Here is a 21,981-nt window from a genome sequence, read left to right as displayed (position 1 = left end):
CCAGCACTCTTCATGGTAGCTGAGCTACAGAGCCAACACAGATGCCCAACAGTAGAGAAGTGGGTGAGGGGAACGTATATGCACACACAGTCAAACTTTTTTCCTGACACATAGAAAAAAAATCATATTACTTATAGGACAATGAATGCAAGCGAAGATGATATCACTAAGCAAATTAAGCCAATATCAGGGGGAAAAATGTCACCAGGTGGGTTTTTTTTTCCTTATTTGCGCTTCCTAGATTTCATATAGATACATAAAGTTATGCAATCAGGTATGACACTGAAGTGGAATTAGAACTGGCTTGGGGGACACTGGTGGGCAGAGAAAGCAGGGGAGATCCGGGGGCAGAATACACTCTATATACATGCATGGAAACCAAGAGAATTCGCTCTACAGGCATGCACAGAAACCAAAGGCAGTATTAACACCGATGACTCTTGTTTAATATGGGCATCTGCTGTAGGAAACACCTCGCTCAACGGTAGCTTCTATAAAGGAGATACTGACACACCGGCACACCATTTTCATAGATAAATAGAATCAAAAAACCTTTTTAATGGGTGAGAACTTGGCTCCACACTGTTCCCAGGGCTGTTTGCATGGCCACACTAATGGGCTCATTTAAAGTAAGTAATAAAGGGTGTGGCAAAGAAGCGCACATTATTTACTAGACACGATGTACCTTTTTCTCATTCTCTTCAAATATTTACTGTGCACTCCAGTCTTTGAGGCACCATTAGGTATTAGGTATTTAGAGGATTAATATCTTTAATAATAATAAAAAAAAGATCCTTTCCTGAAGTGTCATTAGGGAGGAAGAAAAGCATGCACAGACACGAAAGTAAGGCTTTGTAATAACTAATGTTTCTGACATTGTTTTGAGGCGTCCCAGTACCTCAGTTACTGATTCTAAGACTGATTCGTGGATCCGCAAGTCCAGATCTATAGCCATTTCCCTCAGTCCCCTTCCATTTGTGACTTTTAGGTGGTTTCCATATGTGAACCGAACTATGACTTGGAGCAAGGTATAGTGTGCAAGTGGGCGGTTCTCTGGGCTTCTTGCCTGGGGACCGGTGGGAACCTGTTGCCACACCTCCTGTGGCGATCGTTTCCCAGTCTATGTGGCTGTGGACATTTTATCATGCAGCCATAAAGAGAGGTCAAAACTGTCTTTCAAGTGCCCGGTTAGTAAAGATCTGACGGTGTTCTAAGGAGAGAAAGGAAATTGGATCTTCGTGGACAAAGAACTCAGGTCTGTAGCTGCAGGAGGCGTGGTCACATAGGGCGTTTCCAGGTCGTGCAGAGGGAGCAGTCTATAGACCTCTGTTCTAACATGTTTGTCTTGCTCTGAACGCTGAAAGTCAACTCGATCACAAGTTTGATCCAAGAGTTTGACATTTCAGGTAACTTTCAGACGGAGCGCTGGGGTTCGATCTCCCAGGCATCACAAGTGGCTCTGTACAGGACACCTGGCACGGGGCACTGGGTCGCAGCTCGTCCCCTTTCCCTTCAGGAACAACGATGCTCAAAGAGCAGCTTTTCCTTCCCAGGCCTCTCCCACTTCCCTTCTCACCGGTGCCGCCCCGCCCCGTCCCGGGAACCGCGCCCGTCGCAGGGTCCCGATCGTTCCCCCCTACATCCCCCTGGGACCAGGAGGCAAATTCCTGTGGGTCCCAGGAGTGCCAAAAGTGCTCAGCGAGACGGGAAATTGCAACAGTACTGGCCCCTCGGCCCTCCCCCGGCGCTTTCCCGTAACTCCCGCCCCTGGACACTTGCCCCGCAGCTGATTCATAGCTGGGGCTCGGGGCCGCCTCCATACGCTTGGACAGACGTCCGCGCCCGTCCCCCTGTGAGGCCGAGGACCGGCCAGGCTCCGGAGCAGGTCGCCAGGCTGGTGAGTACGGGACCCGTGCGCCGGCGCTGCCCGTGCGCACACTCTATCCGCTTCCCAGCCAAGAGTTTTGGTGCCCGGCGCCTCTGTCCTGTCCTGTGTTAGTTTTGCCTCCGTAGACTGCACTCTCAAGGGCTGCAAGAGGTGTGCCAGAAAAGTGCCGCCTAAATTGGTGGGGTAACTCTAAAAGACTAGATACTCTCAGCGTGCACTTCGCTGAGATACCAGGCCCGCTTTGAGGTTCACCATACCCTGGTCTCTCACTCAAGCAGCTGGGGAAACACTTGCTGAGTTAGAACTCCCGTTTGGGCCAATTTGGTTTCTCTCCCAATACCCCGTGGGAGTGGGAGTTGATGGTTTCCCCCAGCCTCCGAGGAGAGCACCTGCATGAGACAGAAGTGGGGGCAGAGCTTCTGCGCAGGTGGGGAGAGCAGGTACCTCCTCTCAAGCTGCTTGAACAGAAGTGTCACCACCAACAGGCAAGGATGCGCAGGAGGGTCAGTGTCTCTGAGACTAGGTAACAAGTGAGACACTGAAACCAGAGCATGAATACAGATTCCCTGTCTTGTCTACACACTCTTCATCTGCGCTTCCATCTTCCCTGCCTGCCTTGTGAGTGACCAGAGGCACAGAGATAGGAATTACTTTCAGACAGACAGACAGATGCTACCTGCCTGCAGGACATGGTGAAAGCGCTTTGAGATCAAGCTGTTTTCAGCTCAGGACACGTGGACGTGGATATGAGGATGGATGTAAGCAGAGCAGAGTTGAAAGTGGAAGCTAAGTGCAGACCAAGGGCATTCTGCTTTTGAGAGGTGGTGGTGGTGGTGGTGGGTGGTGGGTGGTGGAGGAGAATGGGGGGGGAGGGGCTGGGGGACAGCGATATGCTCAGTAGGTCCTAACCCTGATGTAAACAGACTTGGAACCTGTCAGGTTACCTTTTACATCTTAGTTTCAGTTTTCTTGTTTACACAACAATAAGGTTTCCTATAACTTTTAGCCAGGAACTGTGTGCTTCATTTTAAGCAACTGGATGGCGGTAGATGACAGAGTAGAGATTTCACTTCTGAGTCTCATAGCCTCTCTGCTATACTTCCAATACTGGGATTTTTTTCGGACTGGGGCTGAGGTAGATGATCCTGCTTGGTCTCTGTACTGTTCTGTTTTGCCTGGCATGAGTCACAGGAGTTCCCCAGTTGACCTGTGTTTGAGAATCATCCTTGGTCTTTTTCAACCACACCTACATCTGACACCTCCTGGGAATATCTCTCAGCCCAGTGAAGGATGTTCCCAGGTTAGGAAGGTCAGCTACTTTCACTGCTGGGTCAGTGCCACCACTGGCCTCTTGGGGCTCTTGAGTTCCGTTCTGTTGTCGCTTGTCTGTTTTTCATCAAAAAGCAGATGTGAGAGAATGGGCCTGGTGTTGAGTGTCCAGAGGAACTTGAGCCACAGGAGCTCTCACCGTGGATGGCTTTCCTGGTCTCCTTCTCTTCATCTGCACAGCCCAGAGTCGATCTGTTCCTATCCCCCACACCCACCCTCACCCCAACCCCACCCTCCACCCCATCATCACCTGCCCCGGGACCCCATCTCCAGTGCACAGAAAGTCCGTGGGTGCTCATGTTTTTGTTTTCCTTAATCCCAAGAAAAGAACCCAGTCTGGCACACTGGCACAGCTCTGAAAGAGTGGCTGTCCACCTTTCTGCTGGTGTCAAGGTTGGTGCTTTCCCCGTGGGAACAGGGCTGAATGTTTACAGACTCTGAAAGGAAATCACAGTGTGCACTCTTGGGCTCATTTGTGGGAACAGTAGGTTTTGGCCCTGTTCGCTGGACAGGAAACCTTTCCTAGAGAGGGGAGAATAAAGAACAAAACAAACAGCACACAGTGAGATGTAAGGAAAGCACACAGAATTTTAGCATCTTTCCTGAGAAAACCCCTCCCCAAAGAAAACTTCCTTGTCCCTCCCTGAGGGTTTCTTATACACACACACACACACACACACACACACACACACACACACACCTTCACAGTCTTCCTTCCTCCACACTTTATTCTCTGGCTTCCCAGGTTTTTCTTACCTTGCATTAAGTTTGAACTGGGTTGCTTTGAAGTAACACAAACAACAACTCTCACAGTGGAGAAATGGATGCAGCAAGAGCCTTTCCTCGACAGCTGTTACCAGACTGGAGACGACAGGCAGTAGTAGTGTGTGTTATCTTTCTCTGTTGTGACAAATGATGGAGAAAAAGCAACATAAGAGAAGAAATGTTGCTTTTGGCTCATGGTTTGAGAGACGATAGTCCACCTGTGAGACAGCTGGTCAGTGTGTTGGCAATTAGGAAGGAGAGAGAGAGGCGAATGCCTTGCCTAGACAGCTTCTCTCCCCATCCCGCTCCCCATTTCCATTCCGTAGGAGATGCAACCCTTGGGATAGCTGTGACACCCTGAAAGACTCATCCAGAGATTCGGCTCCTGAGTGATTCTGAACTCGGTCAAGCTGGCAACGCAGATTAACTATCATGACTTGACCACTTACCAACGTGACACCCCAACATAATTTCTAAGTCATAACGTGAAAATATCACTATAAGATACTTTTGTTTATCATGATTTGAAGGACATATCTACGGGTTTTTCAAGTATGCTTACATATGTGAATTTCCTAGCTCTAGTGTTGCCCTTCCTTCTTTACAATCCAAGTTGGAGAGCTTTTCCCACACCTGTGCATAGATATTTTGTCAAGGGTTTCCTGCTAACCTTAAGCAGAATAGAATTTATTTACCCTTCCCCTTATCGATGGCTATTTTGCTTCAAAAACTTATTTAAGATTAGCAACAATGCCTCGGGGAAGATAATGCATTGGTCCTTGCTCTTAACTATGAGTATCGCTATGGAGTAGAACCCCGGGAGAGCTGTTTTGAGGGCAAACATCTTACCACACACCTCTGCTTCATAGATCAGTGCGCAAAGTCACCATGTGTAGTTCTGATACTCCTTACCATGACGAACATCCTCTAGCTCACTTAACAAAGCAACAGGCAAAACATGAATCTCCAGTACACAGTACCTGACAGTGCTTTCACATTTCAATGTATAGCCTACATTGGGCTGTTCTGAGTGTCTTGCTGATAGTGGGAACTGACCAACCCCCACCTTTATTTATCAATAGTATTCTAGAAAACACACATATGCGATAAATGTTGGCTGTAATACAGTACCTCAAGCATCCACATGCTGTTCAGTCTCTAGAGGATGTGGCTTATTTGCCGATTTTTCTACCAAGTCTAAAGTGTGCCCTGGGTTTTTCACTCCGAACAAGCAATCACATGGCTTCCATGACCTCTAACAAGTGACCAGCTGCTGTCGGTCCTCAGTCCACATTTTTGAGTATATAATCTTTCAATGAAGTCTAAAATTACATTGCGAGTAATTATACTTCCTATTTGCGGTATGTGGGGCTGACGTGACGTATAAGCTGTTTTCTTTGAATATTGCATGGTAGGGGCCGAGCACATATCTCAGTCAATAAAGTGCTTGCTGAAAAAGAATGAGTCCCTGAGTTTGATCTTCAATCCCTGTGATGTAAAACAAACAAAGAAGAGAAAAGCCAGGCAGGGTGACAATGGCTTCTAATTCTGCTTCTGTGGAAATAGAAACAGGCAGGTACATCCCTGGGACTCCCTGGCCAGCCATCCCAGCCTAAATCATCTAGCATCTAGTCCTGATGAGAGACACTGTCTCAAAACACAAGGTAGACAGATCCTAAGAAATGACACCTAAGATTGACCATTGTAACCCCCCCATTTACATATATAGCCAGGAAAACTCTCACACAGGTTTTACATGTTAAAGAACTAAATTAAAGTATTTTGGATTAATTTAACTTCACATCTACATTTAGCGTCTATTCATCAGAAGAATGGAAATATGTTTTTCCACTCAGGACACGGGTTACTTATTGCAATTGGAATGTATTAGTTTAGTGTCTGCACTGAGGGCCTACAAGCTCACAGGTTTTAAACATAACAAAGGACCCCCCCCCCAGGCTTATTCAGGTCCTAAAAATTGTTAACCGCTTTCAGAGTTGCTTAGTTACCATGGCTTAGAATAAAATCAGAAAACAAAGTCAGCTAGTCATTTCTCCTGGCATATATGGTGCAAATGTAAATTTTTAATTAAGATTCTCAAAAATTAAACAGAGTAATTACTAACAAAAGCTCGCCAAGAAGGATTAAATAGAATAAAGATCATGCATCCAGAGAAAAATATAGATCGAAGAAAACAAGGGGAAAAAAAAAACTCAAAAAGCCAAAAACCCTTTCAGAACACAATGAAAATAAACCTACAAAAAAGAAACTGAGATGTGAAGTATCAGTTTAATAGTTCTAAAAGCAAGCAAAGAGACCATGCTGAGAGGAAAGGCCATCTAATAAGGGGAAGGGAATAAGCAAAGAAAAATAGAGAACAATAGTGAAAAAAGAAAGAAAGCAAGCAAATATATGTGCAGCTAAGCTTCGTTAAAAACTGAGTCAAGCCCCAACAGTTATGCCCTGTTAAATAAATACATTTATTGCATTATTTGATACACATGCACGCGCATGTGCACACAGGCACACACACACACACACACACACACACGCACACACACGCACATGCGCGCACACACACGCGCACACACACGCACACATGCACACACGCGCGCACACACACGCATACACACACACGCACACACACGCACACACGCGCATACGCACACACGCGCACACGCGCACACGCACACGCACGCACACACGCACACGCACACACACATGCACACACGCACACACGCGCACACGCGCACACGCGCACACACGCACACACGCACACACACGCACGCACACGCACGCACACGCACGCACACACGTACACACACACACACACACACACACACACACACACACACACACACACACACACACGCACACACGCACGCACACACGTACACACACACACACACACACACACACACACGCACACGCACAGATAAGGAAGAGGACTGGTGTGGAAGACTGCTTCCAGCCAGGGTGCCATGCGTTAGCTAGAACAGGGGCAGACCTGTTGAAGCTGCTTATCGGAGGAGTCCATTGCAGGAGGCTTAGCTTCGTCACTCGTCGTCAGTGGATACAGACAGTCATGATGCCCAACTGTCAGGCCCTTTAGGACGGAGCTCTGAGCAACCCTGTAGCCCAGGTGCTGTGCTTTTCCTGCAGAGACGCTCCAGTGCACATGCTGCTCTGAAACTTGCGTGTCCACTAAGTATTTTGGAAGACCCCTTTCTGTCAATACGTACGTCTACTTTAACCTCCTCAAACACCGCAGAGTTCCCTTTGTGGGGATACCTGGTATTTTACATTTCCGGTTCCTCTGAATGGTCATTTGATCTCTTTGTTTTATCTGTAGGGTAAAATCCTAACGATATAGTTATAATTGGTTCTGAGTCCAGTCAGATGCACACTATAAGTTAATAGAGTCGAGCAGACTTCTGTGAGGTTGCCCTCCTTGAGTCTCAATGAGCAGTGACGTGTATGTCTTGAACACTTACTGGTGAGTGGCGTTGGTGATCTTGAGAGCATTTCTATCTCTGTCGTTGCCCAGACATTTGCGTGGACAATTATGGCTTTCCTTGTTTATTGTAACTGTTTTGAGACGAGGTCTCCCTGCATAGCTGGGGGCTCTCCTAGAAGATCAGGGTGGCCTCAAACTTGTTGTCATCCTCCTGCCTCTGTCCCTCAAGTGCTAGCATAACAGTCATGCTACCACATAACTTTTAAGTTGACTTTTATTGATTCCTAGTAATCTTTCTTAATTTCTTTTTCTTTTTCTTTTCTTTTTTTAGTATGTGCTTTTTCTTCTTTTCTTGAATTACATATTCCTGTTTTTCTATAGCTGTTTGCCCTTTAAACTTATTTTTAGAAGATTTCTGCATGTTGGGAACAGTAACTCTTTATTGTACATTTCTAGCTAATATTAAATCTTAAAACCATGTGTGTGTAGTCAGGAAAGCAAACATTCTCTTTACTGCTTTTTGGTTTTGTATGATGCCCGCCAGATCACAAAAACAAAACAAAACAAAACAAAACAAAACAAAACAAAAGAACCCAGATACGTTTTATTGAGCCCCTTTTGCTGGTTTTCTAGCTTGTATTTGTGTCTATCTGGAATGTGTTTTGCTGGAAGGAGTAGCAATAATGATAAGACTCACTGGATTTACTATGTGAAGTCTCTCTTAATCTCAATTAATCCATTAATCCTCCTGTCTCTACACTAATAGAGCCTCTTTCATTCTCATTTACAGAAGAGGCAAGAAATAGCTCTCTCACTTGGTCATACAGCAGCTATGTGGTGCTTGACCCTATTGTCTCCTATCACAGTCCAGGACATGTAGATACTCCTTTTCCATGACGTCCAAGTTATTGTTCTAATATCATTCAAGGGAACAGTATAGCTCTTCTCAAATGATTTTGATATTTAGGCTGTCCTGGAACTCACTTCGTAGACCAGGCTGGCCTCGAACTCAGAAATCCGCCTGCCTCTGCCTCCTGAGTGCTGGGATTAAAGGGGTGTGCCACCACGCCTGGCTCTGCATCTCTTTTAATTGGGAATATTCCTTGGATGGGGGTTTCCATTTCTTCTTTTGGCTTCACCAGTTCAAAGCTTAGAGACTACGCATTAACTAACCGAAGCTGAGGTCACACATCCCAGAAATGTTTAACTGAACATTGATGTAGAACTAATTCAGTTCCTTAAGTCAGGATTTGCTTTATGAACTTGGTGGACAGATGTTATCCACTGGAGATATGCACCACAGTGGAGATGGAGAAGGAATTCTGAAATCTCCCAGGGGCATTGTCCTGGGGGTGGAGCCTGAGCAGAAGGGAAACTGGGGGGGGGGGTTGGGGGAGCTGCGAGTCATCAGTCTTATAGAGAAGCTCCCCAATCCTAACGGCAGAGCCCTTGGAAAAGGAGCCGATACAGAACCTTCTCCAAACACACGCCACTCCACGCTGCCGCACAGAACTTGCGATGTTGACTTCCAATGTTTCCTCTTTGAGGTTGAAACCGATTCTTGCTATGATTTCAATTTTTAGAAATTTGTTGAGACGTGTGGTCTACCATATAACCTCTCTCAGAGACCATTCAATTCTAAAAGACAACTTTCTAGCACACACACACACACACACACACACACACACACACAGAGAGAGAGAGAGAGAGAGAGAGAGAGAGAGAGAGAGAGAGAGAGAGAGAGAGAGAATGGCATTTGCATGCGATAGCAGTGGCTCACCCAGCCAGTGTATAAGAATTTGGCAACACACCCAGGTTTGAGGAAGCAAAGGACTTTTGTCACCGCTGTGTCTCATGGGGATTATCTGTGGTAGAGAAACATCCCAGGAATATCTTAGTCGTAGCTGAGCGAGACATTCTGGTAAGGGAAGGCCAACCAACTCCGTGTTCCTGGGCACTGCGCTTTAGTACCTGGGCGACATTCACACGGAAGGAGAGTCAGAGGATCTGGAGTGGGAATAGGAGTGTGCCAATAAGGCTTAAAGAGCAGCCGCGACCGCCAAAGAACACAGTGAAGCAAGCAAGAGCTCCACACACGTGAGGAGTACTAGGTTGATATAAACTGATCGGAATCCCAGGATGAGGAGAGCCGTGGGAAGGGGACAGGAGTGAGTGGAGGATAGAGTGTAGGTTGAAACACAGCTAGCAGTTTCTCCAGCTCGCCAACCCCATGTGGGCCAAAGGTTATGAACTGGGTAATATTTGGTGACAGAAAATAAAATAAAAAGGCCTAAAAAGAAATTAATTGATGTTTTCATTAAAAATAAGTTGAAAGCGGAGAGGAGAGGCTGGGAGAAAGCTGGCGTGCATTTTTCTTCATTTCCCAGATGTTTCCTGGACGGCAGCTGTGTCCTAGGACTCTGGTGCACCGTCTGTCTCAGACACAGATCTGCTGTCTCTAGTGCCACAGAGTCCATTGGATAATGGGGAGAGGCAAGAACTAACAGATTTGGGGAGAGGACTTAGCGGTGCCAACAGACACACCCCTCGCCTTCGTTTTCTTACTGGGGAGTAGTACACTGCTGAGAGCGGGGAGCTTCTGAGCCTGTGGGGTGAATTTGAGGCTAGGTGCCTGGACGTGATGTACCCTGAGCAGTGGGGAATCTCTGCTCCATAAGTAGATACTGGTCTACCAGCCCACACACCCTCTTACCCACCCACAGGGTTCATCCTTGAGAGTGCTGTATAGCTAAGCTTCCCCCTGGGTTTTTATATTTCTCTGCATGGTAGTACATGTGTAGTCAGGGGAGACAGCATAGGCCATGGATTACCCCACAGCTCTCAGCTTGGACTTTGTCATATTTCTGTCTTGATTTCTGCCTTGATGATCATGTAGTCCTGTGTGGTACCTGGCTTTCTTCTACTGATAACAGGAATTCTGTATATTTAGCTGGTTGCTTAAGGTCTTCTCCTGCAGATCAAATAAGCATCTTAAGCTTTCATCTGGGGCTGAGCTATGGATAGACTCCCAATCCATCCATTTGAGTCTTCTGCCTTGCTAAATGGTGGTGTTACCCAAAGGGCTTGAGCTGAAATTCTTGATCATTCATTTGGTCCCCAACCCATGGCTTATCAGCTCTGCCTTTGAAATCTCCCCCTAACACCACCACACTTCCACAGTCCAAACCCTGCCCTCTACTCTCACCTGGACTGTTGATTCTGACCCTTCCTGAATTTCTACTCCTGGTCCCCCATTTCTTTCTGCATCTCTTGGTCTCTGCTCTGTGTACATCAACCCAACATACCTCTGTGGTTACCTCTGCACCTCACCATGGCAGCCCACAGGATTCAAATATGCCTGCTCTGTCTGCTCTGCTCTGCCCAAATCTTCAATCTCATCCTGGGACTTCCTTTCCTGCTCATCCACTCCCTTCAGCCACATCTTTCTCCTATTTGTTCTTGATCTTCTGGCCTTTCTTCCTCCTCCTCGTCCCATCAAAACAATAAGTGACACCCTCAGAGTAGGGTAATTTGGGAAGGCTCTATTACCAGACATAGTGCTGTTCCCCCCACCCCCACCAAGGTTTGCAAGTGAACGATGTCTATTTCTCCATAGCCTCTGACTGTTGGAGGGTTATTCCTGTGTGGTTTTCAGAAGAAATGCTCCATTGAGTCTCTGAGTTGTTGCATCTGACAACTCTCATTCTGCCCATTTTAAAGGACTTTATTGATTTTGCCAGGAGGATTGCAAGCAACAGTGATACCTACAGCAGCAGCAATGGCACAAACAAGTGTAGCCATACATACTAGCAGTCGTTTTAAATGTATTAGCTCAGGGGCGTGGGGACCTTACTGCCAAGCCTAAAACCCGGGCTTGACCTTGGAGTCCACAAGATGGAGGCTGTTGTCTGACTTCCATGTGTACACCATGGAATGAGAGTGCATGTGCGCACACACACACACACACACACACACACACATATATATATACATATATACAGACATACATATATACACATGAACATTTACAAACATACATATGCACACACATACACACACTTATATACACATATACATACATACACACACATAAACACATGCATACTTATAGACACATATACACTCATACACATATACACACATACACACATCTACACACACATACACACATATGCATGCTTATACACACATACTCATATACATATACACACTCATACACATACATACACACACAGACACAAAGAGACACACACTAAATAAATACATGTAATAATGTATGAGCTTACCTATTACTTCTGGAAGTTTCCTGATTGTATTGTCAGACTGTGGCTGGCTGAGGAGACCCAGATGTGAAGACAGTGAAAGAGTAGGAAGACAGATTGTAGATGACAAGAAATCAGAAGCAATTCTGTCTTTATAGCTGTTGGAGGCGCCCGTGAGACCTATATGGCGGTCTTTGAGAATACTGGTGTTTTTCAGTTGAGTTGCCTGGTGACCTTTCACCTCTCATTTCTGCTTACCATCACCTCTGAATTTCTCAGCTGAGTATTTCTATACCTGTAACTTTAACTTCTTGATGTAATGTCGTGTGTTTAGAAACGTTTTAAATAGCCCGGTCATAGAAATACCATTTGAGGTGCATACCAGCTCCAGTGCCTCTTGTATCAACTTTCTGACATGAGAGTTCCTTCCCACGGTGGCTCCTTCATGTCTCAAGAGTGAGTGGAAGGGGACAGTGCTAAGTGCCTGGACCCAGGACTGAAGTCACTCTCAGCAGAGCGGCACACACATCCGGTCCCACTAGGCCTCTTCCTTTGCTCCCTGGGTTCTGCGTGCACACTGTTTCTCCCTGAATTAGCTCTCTCCTCTGGTTCTGGCATTCCGTTAGCGTGTGCCATTGTAAGTAGAGATCAGTTATGAATGGAATGATGCGTTTGCCAAGAATAGAATGCAGTGCTGACAGAAATGTGCAGAAAGGCTGGCTGCTGCTTCAGCCCTCAGACACTGGTAACTGTCGTAGCCCTTTGCTTTATCCAGCTCTCGTCTTTGCTGTGGTTCCAATTTACCTGTAAAACACTCTTTGAGAATATACAGGTGTGGCGGTGGAACTCGTAAACAGACTCACGGAGGGTCTAGCTCTGGAACTAGAAATCTGGGCAGCAGGGCGAAGGCAAGACCTCGACTTTCCATGACGAAGGACAAGCTGGTCTTTTGGAGGTCATCCGGCCACCTTCTCTCTGCCCCCAGATTGTTCTCAGATCAAAGCACCTGATAAATCCGCAGCGGCTCCCTTTAAAGGGGCCTGCAATTTGCATTTCTCTTCAGAGGGAAAACAAAAACAAAAGAAAACGAAAATGGCATTGAATAATGAAAACTGCTGTTTCTTGGGCTATGTTAACTTTTCCCCAGGTTGATTTTTGGTGAGAGGGAAAGGGGAAGAGAATAAATGACACCAGTGACTATTATTATTTTTTAAAAGTTATTTGTTTAAAAAATTGATATAATTTATTGATTACTGTTTGTGCAGTTATTTTGCCTGCGCGTATGTCTGTGCACCGTATTTGTGCCTAGTATCCACAGAGGTCAGCGTAGCATTAGATCCCCAGAACCGGAGGTACAGGTGGTTTTGAGCTACTGAGTAGATGCTGGCAATGGGACCCAGGTTCTCTGCAAGGGCACCCAGGGCTCCCAACCTATGACTCATCTCTCCAGTCCTTCACGGGATTCATTTAAACTGAGCCCCCTTGAGACTATTAAATTTGTCCTTTTTCCAATCAGCTTTTGTTTGTTCTGTTTCATTTTTCATTTTTAACTTTTTTTTTTCTTTACCAGCTTTGTTTGGATTATTCAAATGATTTGGCTAGTCATTAAGCTCTTGCTACCAAACCTCGGTAATCCATGGTAGGATATCCTCACAGCTGACTCAAGGTCCCTTGAGACCTAGGCTTCTGACTTGCACCCTGTCCGCTGCACCTCTTTTATAACCCGAGGGACACTTCATGGGACAGGGAATTATGCCTTCTTCCTCCAAGGGCAGATGACAAGAGATGCAGGTACGGGGAGGAAAATGGGAGACTTTCCCCCCACCTCTGACCACAGTTGCCCCCAAGAAGCGTACCAGGAGTTAAAGCTATATAAAAGGCCCTTTCTTGTCATTTGTCTTTTTCAGGTCATCAGTCCCATGGCTTTCTCTGTGGTCCTTCATCCAGCCTTCCTCCTCACACTGCTGTCCCTGAGGGCATCCCGAAGCGAAGGTAAGAGACAAGAACAGGAGAAGGGAGCACATGAAGATGCTCCATCCGGTGCTTTGGAGAGCGGTTAAGCAATTTTCCTTCCTCAGAGCTGGTGATTAAATCACATGAGAGGTGGTAAACCTCTGGAAGCCACAGTTGCCTCGGGCGTGTCCTCCCTCAACTGATAGCACGTTCAGTAAGCCCACTCCTTAGCCCTGGCTTCCTGCTAGGTGCTCTGCTTGTCGGTATGGTCGGGAGCGAACCTGAGACCACAGAGCTTCTTGATTGCTCTGTTGGATCTAGACCACTGCCAAGGTACTTCCTTCTGAACCTTGCTGCGCAAGACGGAACAGCCCAGACTAGTTCTGCCTGCTGAGTGAGAACAAGTTCCGATGCCCCTTAGCCACACTTGCTGAGAGCTGCTAGGCTTATAAAATATGGCTAAAAGCAACCAAAGTCTGGAAAGCAGTAGAGACTCTGTTGAGTACAAACAAGGTACTATCTTAAATGCCAAAATCAGTTGATAGAGAAATAATGTTTCTCTCTTAGCTCTCCTCAGCAGACAGTAGTATGGAATAAATTAACTTTGTAAATGCACACACGAGTGGAAACTTCCTATCAAATGTGTCTGGATACTTTATTACTTTGAACTTTGTTAAACATAGATTCTTAGACTTGAAAGAGCTTCTGTGGGGTCATAAACCTTCCCTGCATTTGTCCATATTATCCAAAACTTTACAGGTTTTTCCTTCTTGTACTTAATTCATTGCTGTATTTGCTTTTTAACAAAGAGTGCAGATGACCCATCCGTGTGTGGATTTATGAAAATGACACTTGCAAAGAATATGCATAGAATTACTTATCTCTTAGAACTACTGGAAAAGTTATGTGGGAGAGAGGGAAATGAGTTCTGCTAATAGTTCAAGTTCTGCCTCACAACGTTTACATCTAGGTTTGGTCTTGGCATTTGGGAATATACTATTTTTTTTTTTTTGGCTTCCTAAATATCAGTTAATTGAGTCCTTCTATAAACCGGGGCTACAAGGTGACTGGGCTCTCGCCCTGTGGCGTGTGTAGTTCCCTCGGCCTGTCTTGCCTGCTGGAGTCTCAGTTCATGGCAACTGAGCAGAGGCTGAGTGAGCATGGAGGATATTTTGGCCCAGATCAGAGACTCCGGTTCTGAGACACAAAGTCCTCACCCTGAGGGACTCCCGAGCACCCACAAAGCTTTGCCACGGCTTGCTCCCCCAGCAGAGTCTCACGATGTGACCTGTCTGTTCGTGGCACATCTTTTCCACGTGAACCAGACTGCTCTCAGATCGGTCTCTCAGGCTCCGTTTCTGCTGTTTAGATCAAACACTTTCCCCTAATTTCCTGGCAACCACTTTCCCATTTCTGCTTCCAACTTTCTTTACAAAACAGGGCTTCCTGGGTAGGTCTTCCTCTTCGCCTGAACTGCGGGGACTCCTTTGCATTTCTGCCACCTACTACATCCCCATTCAAACTAGTGGGCTCACCACTTATCCGGCTAGCCAGGCTCAGGTCGGAGACTATGTTAGATAAACAGACTTGACTTCTTCCAAGCAATAGGACATATGTAAGACCCCTCAGTTAACCCTGGCCATGCTTCCATCAGGCTGGAAGAGTTGAAGTATTTTTCTGTCTTTGGGGTATGTATAAAAACAGTTGTGAATATGTGGTGAATTTTAAATTATTTTTTACATCCACTTAGCATATGTGTGTGTGTGTGTACGCATAAACTGATGTACCTGCATACACATGTCACAGTTCATGTATGGAGGTCAGAAGACAGTCTGTGGGCGTTGGTTCTCTTCTCCCACAGTGTAGGTTTCAGGGATGGAAACTCAACCTTGTTTGGCTTAGCAGCAAGTCCCTTTACACACAGAACCATCTTGCTTTCCTCTGATACACATTCTAATGAAGGTTAAATCATGATCTGAAGAGCAAAACATAATTACAAGTGTGTGTGTGTGTGTGTGTGTGTGTGTGTGTGTGTGTGTGTGTATACACAAATACAATAATCTGTATTTCCCTTCCAGGAAACTTTTTTTAAAAAAATTTAAGCAATTAGGTAGGGTAAATGTTTCCTTTTGATGATGAAAGTTCTTGGAATCCCACTGATTTAAATACTGTTCCATGGTATCTCGTTCTGGGAATTCACCACATATTATTTCCTCCAGTAGTATTAGGGCTGGTCAGAGAAACTTTATGGGAAAAGTGGGAGGCTATCTGTGACTAAGCCCGTGTTTGAGTCCCCAGATGGCCTCTTTAGCCACACTCCAGTTCCATGGAATGAGAGTTGCCCTGGGAACCAGAAGGCCTAGGTCTGGTCTAGCTTTGGCACAGTCCTCCATCTCCACGTTTAAGCTTAACTAGCTTCTCTGAAAAACATCAGGGGGCCTGCACTTACTAATCTCCATGGTCCCTATGATCACTGGCTTTACCTTGGAATTTTCTCCCCCTCCCCCATTCCCCCCCACTCCCACATTTGTGTTACTCAAATCCCTGAGTCAGTCCACACATGCTGATAGCATATGTCAACTTAAGGAACTTCCCCCTTGTTGAAGCAACATAGGGCAAGAGGCTAGAGCTTCCAGAAATAAGGTTAGACAGGGAGCTGACTCATTCATTGGCCAATCGATTGTAGAACGCTCACACTCACTCTGTGTTATTAATCTCTGCCTCCCTGAGCTAAGTAAGACTTATTCCCACTCTGGTCTCCATCACAGCCCACCCACCGCAGAGAAGCTGCCCATTACCGTCGTCGGCTATGAGCAGGGCTGAGAAAAGCCACAGGTCCAGGAGATGCAGAGGGAGCATGGGCATTATTTAAAGTTACCGTAATAAAACATTTGAAAAGGAGCAGGTGGAGGAAGGGTTTGCTTTGCCTCCCAGTTTGAGACACAGTCTGCCGTGGTGGGGAGGGCCTAGAAGCAAGACTGTGATATGGTGAGAGCGCCTCTGTAGCTGGCTGGCTTTGTCCTCTTTATTTTCAGCCTGAGCTACAACCCCATTGATGTTGCTGCCCACATTCATGGTGGGTTTCCCCTTCAGTTAAACCCCTATGGAAACATCCTCGTCCACACACCCAAGGCCGTGTTTCCATGTTGACTCTAAATCCAGCCAAACTGACAAAATGAACCTGGGTTCCAAAGAACCACATTGATCTTGTCTAAGGGTAGTCTAGGCAATGACTTTCACTAAGAACCTACCTTTATCTATCATCTATCTATCTATCTATCTATCTATCTATCTATCTATCTACCTATCCATCCATCTATCTATCTGTCTATCTATCCATCCATCTGTCTATCTATCCATCATCCATCTGTTTATTAATTCATTTATAAAATGTCTTAATTGAAATAGAATTATATTACCACTCGTCATTGTCCCTTTTCTCCCTCCAACCTCTTCCAGATACCCCTCCTCTAACCTCTCCCATGCTCTCAAGTTAATAGTCTCTTTCCCTTTAATTACTATTGCTGCATACATACTTACGTACTTACATATTTACATGTATGTATGTGTGTATGCACAAACATATAAATACAATGTGCTGAGTCCACTTTGGTTGTTTGTTATCTATGCTTTCAGGATTGACCACCAATAAGGGTGCTTATTCCTGGAGAGACTAATTCTTCTCCCAGAAGTCATTAGTTATGCATCGTTCTTGATCTAGGAATCAAATCCCGTAAAGTTTCCCACTCCACATTAATATATCCACTGATTTGGCTGTTGGTTTAGTCTTGTTTATGCAGCCATGTCCAGGAGACAGTGTTTCACCACTGGCTGTCTGATAGTCTGCCTCTTGAAATCAGTTCACCCTTCCTTCTGAGATGTCCTTGGAACCACAGATGCAGGAGCTGTGATATAGATATCCATCAGGGCTGGGCTCCCCAGGATGTGTTTCTCTCTGATGGTCTCTATCTGCTGTAGAGAGAGGCTTCTTAGATATGGAGTGGTAACCACACTTATCTGTGGGTATAAGGATACAATTAATATGTAGTGAAGAATTACGCTGGTTTAGCAAAGTGGCCATAATACATTCTTTTTTTAAGGTCTGTGACCTCCCTGACCGTGGGGGAGGGGGTTGGCTGGGTTCCCAGTACCAGGTGTGAATTCATCCTTTTGAGTGGGCCTTGTGTCTGATCAGAGAGCTGCTGGTTCCCACTGGCTTTGCCTCTTAATGTTTCGACCTCCTTTGACCACACCAGAACCAAGTTTCCAAGAACCTCTGTTGGACACTCAGACCATATATACAAACTACAGCAATATGGAAAAAGTTAAGTCAAAACACATGACCCAAGTTCAACAAGGGCGTGAGAGTGGAGTTGACAGGATTCCAGAAGTTCAGCTTTTGTTATTTTTTTTTCTTTTTATTGTAATCATGTACCTTGACATTCCTTATTGATGTAACAGTCACATAAGATTAAGTTTCTTTACGGTTACAGTGAGCCAATCATCAGTTGGCATTTAATATTTCCTAATATTACTGGAACCATCCTGGTGGGAGTGAAGATATTATAATTTTGTTCATGTTTCCCAGGAAGAGATTTCCCAGTTCTAAGAACTTGTTAGGCCACCTTGCAAGAAGACTGGAGCTGAGCCAGTCATGGGCAGAACCACACCTTGAGTGGGATTGCTTAGTGATGATGTTGCACACCTCTTGCTTTCTATTGAAACCTACACCTCATTTCAAGCCGGACCTAGAGAGTTTCTCTTGCCAATACAGTCAAATTGAGTCTGCCTGCTTTCTTTGCTGTACGTTATTACTCATGTCTTTCGTTGGCCTATTAGAGATGACTAGTGGAGCCTTGCTCCTGAATGCTGCCAGGACCCAGGCTACCTAACAATTCCAGAGACACAGCCTCTGGCGGCTGGAAACATTCATATTTATTAAGCAACGGTTTCTGATTCTTCTCCCTCCAATGCTGGCAACTACCAGACTTCTTCCTGTTTCTACAAATTCACCTTTTCTAGATATTTCACATAAGTGAAACCATGTAATATGTAACTCTGGATTCCTTTACTTATCATTAATGTTTTCAGTTCCATCCAATCTGTAGCATGGGTCACCACTCTCTCCTTTTTTACACTTTATGTAGAAATCACAACTTTCAATCTGAATGCCACCCACAGATGACATTTGAAGTTTTTCCACCCTTTGATGTTTGTAAGTGGCGCGACTCCAAACATTCACAGGCAGATGGCTTACTTGTATCCCGGTTTCATTTGGGAGATGGATGGGATATAGACCTGGGAATCTCATTGCTGGGTCTTACTTTATAATTCTATTGTAACTTTCTAAAAAAAAAAAATTATCAAAATGTCTTCCCTGGTGATGGGCCATTTTACATTTCACCTGCAGTGTTCAAGAACTGCAAATTTCTCTACACCCTTGTCTTCATGTGGGATTCCCATGTTTTAAATGTTTGCTGCCGTCTTCCTCGAGAGTGTGAAGTGCTGTCTTGTTTGAAATGCCGCCATGGGTTTGATCTGCGTTTTCTTGGTGACAAGTGACAGTGACATCTTTTCGTGTTGCTCTTTGGCCATTTGTTTATTTTATCTGGAGAAATGTCTGAGTCCTATGCCCATTTTTTTTTAAAGTGAGCGTCCGTTGCTTTTCTGTTGTGGATTTGTAAGAGTTCTTTATGTGGTCTGGATGCTAGAAACTTACCTAACACATGATTTACAATTATCTCCTCCCGTTTTGCAGTCTTTATTTTCTTGGTAACACTGGACAGTGGTAACAATTTGTCTCTGATGGACAGATTTTAATTTTGATGAAGTTCGAGTCATTTGCCCCCCCCCCCCCCACGGCTGCTCATGTTTTTCATGTCCTATGACAGGATCCACTGCTGACGCAAAGTCAAGGCATCCACATTGAACACATTATCCTTCCCTCACCATATTTGAAAAAAAAAAAAAAAAGCCCACAGGCTAGGTGACCTATACATTATGGGTATTCTTATATCAATTTCTGAAACCTTCTGCCATCTGAGGGCAATGCCTTATCAGGATGCAACATCCTCCGCTGGGGAAAGCAGAGACGTGAAAGCACTTCATTCTCACCTCAGCTCCATCCAGCATCTCATCCTGTCAGTGATACCCTGGATGCTGCTGAGGCCATGAAGCACACACCTCGGGCATCCCATCCCAGAAGACTGTGGGTAGACCACAGATCCTATCTTCCCCGTTGTGAAACAGTGTAACAAGGGAGCGTGTATTTGGATTTTTAGGGAGATTACTACTAAGTTTCACAGAGCTTTTCTAAGTTATTTAGTCTCTCAGAGGCCTGATTTTTATCTATAATAAAAACTGTCTTGTGGTTTTACAGTGTTGTACGGCACACCATTAAGTAAAGCAGCCACCGCCATGCCTAGTAAATAAATAACGTGTGCTCAGGATTGTTACTGCTATCCTCGATGAGAAAAAGAGCACGTGTGCACTGGCAGTCTGGGGAGCCTTCACATTTTGCAGATTGCTAACATTTTTACTAGGAAGATACTCCTTTGCCCTCATGGAGGGGAAAGGCTGCAGAAGACTGAACCCAGGACTTTAATCATGCTAAATATGTGTTTGGCCACCAGGCCATTCTTTCCCTAAACAACTTCTTGCCTTTAAATGGGGCACAAGAGGCTTTCAGATCACCGATTTCTAAGAAACTAGGAAGCCAAATGCTGAGAAGTGGATGTCTGTTATACACGGGTCAGGAGACACCAGCTGATTTCATGAAGGGAGTCTTTTCAAAACCTTTGTAACAGTTACTTCAGACCCCTTCAGTAGGGATAGTTGAATTAGCAACACATGAAATGTGGGGTTTTTTGTTTGTTTGTTTTTCTTTCAATTCTATTTGCTGTTTCTCTCTTACTCCTATTATTGGTAGTAACCAAAGGGGATCCAGGCCTGCCCTCTCACTCACAGAAGAATGTATCAGCTGATGCTTCTGTGTGCAAGCAATGGCTGTGGTGCTCTTTCGGATTTACAGATAGTCTGAGAGACACTGGTCACCTCTCGCGGTCAATGGTCTGCACAAAGCTGTTCCTGCTTGAATTCTTATTCTCTTACAGACTCATTACACTGCTCTAAGGTTGCAATCCCAATTATTTTTATGGTGTTGCTGTGTCTCTCCAATTAGGATCTTTTTTTGATTGAGGAACCTTGTTACAAGTGTTTTGATTCACATTTAGTGCCTATAGTTATTGCTGTTCCATCCAAAGAGTTCTGTGACTTCTTTCTGGAGGTGATTGAGCTCAGTGCATTCAAATACATAGAACCTCAGTCTACATATACAATATGCTTCTATTTTCCAGCCTTCTAATAAGCCATAGAACCCTGAATTTCCAAAACCTAATTTTTATTTTTTAAATTTTAAAATATGGTATTTTTAGAAAAAAAATCTCTTTGACTCTATTATGAATTAAAATGTGACTACCCAGGAAAGACACTTTGGTGCTTTTTTTTCCCCCCGACTTATTATCATGTTGTGCATTGCCTAGCAAGTTCTTTGCTTCATCTGGGTCTTAATTTCTTCCTCTGCTGATATGACTTCAAATTCCTTGCCAGCTTCTCTCAGATTCTGATGCTAGGGTGCATATACAAATCTCCTTTCCAAAGCTCACTAGTGTCTCTATTTGATGTGTGGCTATTCAAGCATGCCCCCACTGAGCGTTGTTTTATACCTCTTTTTGGTCTTTCAGTCTTGGAGGAGCCTTTACCATTGACTCCTGAGATACATAAAGCTTCTTTTCAATTGAAACTTCAAGAAGTGAATTTAGAGTGGACTGTCCCAGCCCTTACTCATGAAGAATTAAACATGATATTTCAGATAGAGATCAGTAGACTAAACATATCCAACATCATCTGGGTGGTAAGTACTTTGTGACTTATTGTCTTAAAAATTCTTTTCCTGTGCTATGATTTATCTTTCATGCCATTCAAGTACATTTCCCTCTCAATACAGGTTTCCTAAATAATTGCATCCCTGTGTTTTTAGTTAAGGCAATGGTTCTCAACCTTCGTAATGCTGTGACCCTTTACTACAGTTCCTCATGTTGTGGTGATCCTCAAACCATCCAATTATTTTTGTTGTTATATCATAACTTAATCCTTACTACAGTTATCAATCATAATATAAATATCTGTGTTTTTCTGGTGGTCTCAGATGACCCTGGTGAGTTATTCAACCCCCAAAGGGGTCACAACTCACAGAATGAAAGTCACTGAGTTAAGACAAAGTAATAAGAGCCACTGGGTTTGATGGATTCATTGAGAGACTAGATTAT

At 44.8% G+C, this 21,981-nt stretch overlaps 1 protein-coding gene across 3 annotated transcripts in view; it reads left to right on the top strand.

Annotated features, from left to right (window-relative positions):
* Positions 1 to 1,128: 1,128 nt before the first annotated feature.
* Positions 1,129 to 21,981, top strand: part of Osmr (oncostatin M receptor) — a 58,092-nt gene continuing 37,239 nt past the window's right edge. The window contains exons 1-3 of one of the 3 annotated variants that reach the window (XM_021208591.1): positions 1,129 to 1,897; positions 13,609 to 13,693; positions 21,397 to 21,566. In XM_021208591.1, coding sequence (XP_021064250.1) covers positions 13,621 to 13,693; positions 21,397 to 21,566 — 243 coding nt within the window. In that variant the 5' untranslated portion in view covers positions 1,129 to 1,897; positions 13,609 to 13,620. The remainder of the gene's footprint in view (positions 1,898 to 13,608; positions 13,694 to 21,396; positions 21,567 to 21,981) is intronic. The other 2 variants (XM_021208590.1, XM_029544144.1) reach the window with 2 other exon arrangements.

This window comes from Mus pahari, chromosome 11 (assembly GCF_900095145.1).
Source record: "Mus pahari chromosome 11, PAHARI_EIJ_v1.1, whole genome shotgun sequence".
NCBI lineage: Eukaryota > Metazoa > Chordata > Mammalia > Rodentia > Muridae > Mus > Mus pahari.
The sequence above is the reverse complement of the archived record's forward strand: the minus strand, read 5'-3'. Positions and strand labels throughout refer to the sequence as shown.